Raw genomic sequence first — 4,099 nt, forward strand, 5'->3', positions numbered from 1 at the left:
TGTAATATACTATAAATTTTATTACATTTGTTTTTTAAGAACTATATATATATATATTGTTTTATAACTTTATTATAAAACTCAAAATTCCTCTATTATCATTTTAATTATCTAAAAAATTTTTACCAAAAATTTATAGTAGTTTTTCATACATTTTGCGAATCTAAATCTAGTTGTTATGAAACCCAGTTCAAGTGCAAAACTCAAGTCGCCCAATCTGGTGTGACTCTTCCGGGCCATGTTAATTTTTTCTTTCTTCTTAGAAAGAACTTCGTATCTGTTTTTTGCTTTTATCTCACCTCTTTGACATTCAACCAAACCCTTATCATTCAGTTTTGAACATCATAATCTGTTAATTGCTAATTATTTTTGGCATCTAATGATATTATTTACATTTTAATATTTTATATTTTCATATATTTATTAATTATCATGAACTAGTATCACGTCTAGGTCAATGACCTTTGATACCTATGATAACAACCAAAAGAGAAATGAATAATAATAACATGTATTGGTGCACTTACAGGCTACGATTGCACGTGGGAATAATGTAGGACCTTCAAAGATCACAGAAACAATGGCTTTTATGTTTGAATCGTGTTTGATACCCCGCATCACTCCATGGGCTCTACAATCACCATTCTTGGATCATGATTATTACCAGTGCTGGATTGGCCTCAGATCTCACTTTAATCAGAAATCTGAAGTCCCAAACCTGCAGAATAATGGAGAGTAGGGGATTCAAAAGGTTGTTGGTGACCCATACAAAACACACAAAGGTTGTTAGTGACAGAGAACAATACAGGCAGCCGAGGCTGGGTCCAGTGGCATTATCAACTGCCTCAGAGAGTTGCACAAAGGTTCGAATCCGGAGTAAGCTCAGGAAGTTATAGAACCCATAGTATTAATAGTGTGTGTATGTCTCTGTTTACAAATAAATGCGATAATATATAGTATTATTGTGTTTCACAATTCACTTACCTTTAGAAAAATAAATGTAAAAGCTTATAATAATGAAAAATGATCCACAACCAAGGGATTTATGCAAGTCAAATCAAGTAATTTTTCTTGTCGTTTTCTTTTGCGATCGTGGTTGTCATCACCGTCGGTGTTGCCGCTTCTTCCTCCTCCTCTTCTTTTTCTTTTCTTTTCATTTGAATTTCTTTACTTTCTTCCTTTTCATTATCGTTATTGTTAGAAAGTGAAACAAAAAAAATTATGAAAAATTAAAATTAAAAAAAAAAGATAAAAAAAAAAAGAAAAGATGAAGAAGAGAAAGAAGAAGAATTTTAAATTATGTAAAATTTATTAAAAAAATAACACTAAAATTTTTTAACAATAACATATAGATATCTTAGTTTTGACATCGAAACTTTAAACACATTTCAGTGTTATTTTTGTTTCCTGTAAGAATTCAATCCAATAAGAGTAAATCTACATTCATTTAACTAAATAAGATTGCAGTACATGTTTATTCAAGTCTAATATGAGAAATAATATTCCTAAAAGAAGATATAAGAGCACAAGAAAAAAAAAAGAAAAAAAGAAGAATAAGAAGCAAAAAAAATACCGCAATAACGAAGAGATTTATGTGTTTTTAAACAAAATTTCGATGTTAAAATTATGAAATTTCGGTGCTATTTTTATTTATGGTAAGAATTCAATCAAATAAGTGTAATTCAAAAAATTTCTATGTCACGTTATAAAAATTTCTGTATTATTTTCTGATAAATTTTGCATCACTCAAAACTCATCCTCCCTTTTTTCTTCTTTGTTATTATCATTATTTTCTTTTTTTTTTTAATTTCAACTTCTCATAATTTTTTTGTTTTTTCCTAGTAACAAGAATAAAAATAAGAAAAAGAGAAGAAAAAATCAAACAAAAAAAAGAAGACATATATAATGCACAAAAATCACTAAAAAGAGGGAAAAAAAAAAGAAAAAATACAGCAATAAATAATAAAAGAACTATGATGACAAACAAATATGTGAAGAAGAAGAAGAAAAAGAACGAAAAGAAGAAGAGCACAAAGAAAAATAAAAAGAAGCACAGGATATGAAAATGTAACATGTTCATATGCAAGGTAGCATGTTCATATGCGCTAAAATTCGTTTTTATTGGACTTGAACCAATTTGGTTGGACTTAGTTGCCAAAAATAATTAAATGTGTAGCATCACTCTATAATAATATACGGGTTGAGCCATTATGCCAATGAAAAGGCAATTAATTAGCCAATTGTCAATTATAAATATTTAGTTTCTATAATTATGTAAATTTATTTTCTCACCTTTAATCCAAAATAATTTTCTCATTGTTCACTCTCTCCTTTGCTTCCATTATTCTCGCACCCCGAAAATAATAATTTCTGAGTAAATAGTTATTGTGGCACTTCAAAGATTTTGATTTTGACAAAACGATACTCAAAACATGATAATAACAAAATAACTCTTAAAAAATATTTTTTGTTTAATAAAATGACCTAAAAATTTATATAGTTAATTTATCTAGTCATTGTTAATTTTTTTTTATAAAAGTACTAATTTATTCTTACCTTCTATGAAATTACTTATTTATCCCCTCATTCTCTTATCGCTATTATCCATCATCATTTTTTCCACCCCTTCAACACTATACCTATATCTAAGTCCACCTCCTTTGTCACCCCCACCTCCACTTCCACGACCAATACCACAACCCCAATCTCCACTTAACTTACTACTCCTACCTCTAATCCCTGTCACTATACACAGCATTACAGCAGTCACACTCCACAAATCCTAAATCACTCTCTCATTCACCATTCATTATTTATAGTGCCTCCATTCTCTATTTACATCAACCATCACTCATCACTTTTCTCTTCTCTCACACACTCAAGTCTAACACAATGTCCACCATTCACAGTACCTCAAGCTCTTACTCTGCTGTCTGTGATTTTCTGCGCTTGGAGTTTTGTTGTCTGCATTTCACTGCACCTCAAGCTCCGCCGTCTGTGATTTACTGTGCCTTAAGCTCTATTGTCATCTCGTCTCGTGAGTTCTACAACCATCAAGTCTCATGTCTTTGATCTTCCTTCTCCTCCAGCATTGTCGCCTTCATTTGTTTGTGACTGACACACCGTCTTCTTCTCTGAGTTATGTGGTGTTGTCGTCCTCTTCACCAATCCCTGCCCTTCGTGGTACCATTTCTGCTTCTATATTTTTTGTTTTTTTTTGGTGTCCATGTATTCCTTGATAATAATTCTTCCGTTAGTGCTAAAATTTGTTCCTTCAAACAGTTATTAATTTATATCACACATATTTTTTTTGGTCATGTGCACTCTTGTCTTCAAACACCACTCCTGTGAGAAGGATACCTAAAAAGGGAACTTCAGGCCAGATCCTCATCAGGCTCCCATGGACCCCGCAAGGCCTCGCAGAACGAATAGGCCTCGCAGAACGAATCACTCGATATCAAGCCGCATGCATATGACAATTGTATGTATGTAACACTACAAGAAAAACACCCATTCAGGTACACTTAAAAAGTGTAGCCAAAAGTAAAAAAAAAATGATGCCTTAGACTACGGCTACGCTTTCTGGGCTACGGCTACGCTTTTTATGGTGATTCCTATTCGGCCGTTGCCTATTCTCAAAGGCTACGCTTTTCTGCACCAAGGGCTACGCTTTTGGCGTTTGGGAATAGGGTACGCTTTTTAAGTGATGTTGTCCAAGACCAAAGGCTACGCTTTTCAGCTTTCATTTTTGCCAGAATAGGCTACGCTTTTCAACACTACTGCATCACCTATAAAGCGTAGCCACATTGTATACCATGGCTACTTTTTATAAGTGTAGCCTTAGATCCCTCATTGTTTTTTTTATTTTCTATATATATATATATAATATTCTAATAATTTTTTGTACAATATAATATTTAATAATATGATTACATATATAATTCTGTATTTTTAATTAAATGAGTTAAATCTTATAAAATAAAAATAAAAATAAATACACAATTATACTAAATTAAAAAATATTCTAGCAAAGCATAGTAAATACATTCTAAAGATTCACAAGCATTATAATGATATAGTATATTAGTACATAAAACAA

General features: G+C 31.4%; 1 protein-coding gene across 1 annotated transcript in view; it reads left to right on the forward strand.

Moving 5' to 3' along the window:
* The window catches only part of LOC107630250 (homogentisate 1,2-dioxygenase), a 5,890-nt gene extending 4,818 nt beyond the window's left edge, over positions 1-1,072 (forward strand). Inside the window, exon 9 of the mRNA XM_016333345.2 lies at positions 530-1,072. Coding sequence (XP_016188831.1) covers positions 530-739 — 210 coding nt within the window. The 3' untranslated portion in view covers positions 740-1,072. The remainder of the gene's footprint in view (positions 1-529) is intronic.

This window comes from Arachis ipaensis, chromosome B03 (assembly GCF_000816755.2).
Source record: "Arachis ipaensis cultivar K30076 chromosome B03, Araip1.1, whole genome shotgun sequence".
In the NCBI taxonomy this organism is placed as follows: Eukaryota; Viridiplantae; Streptophyta; class Magnoliopsida; order Fabales; family Fabaceae; genus Arachis; species Arachis ipaensis.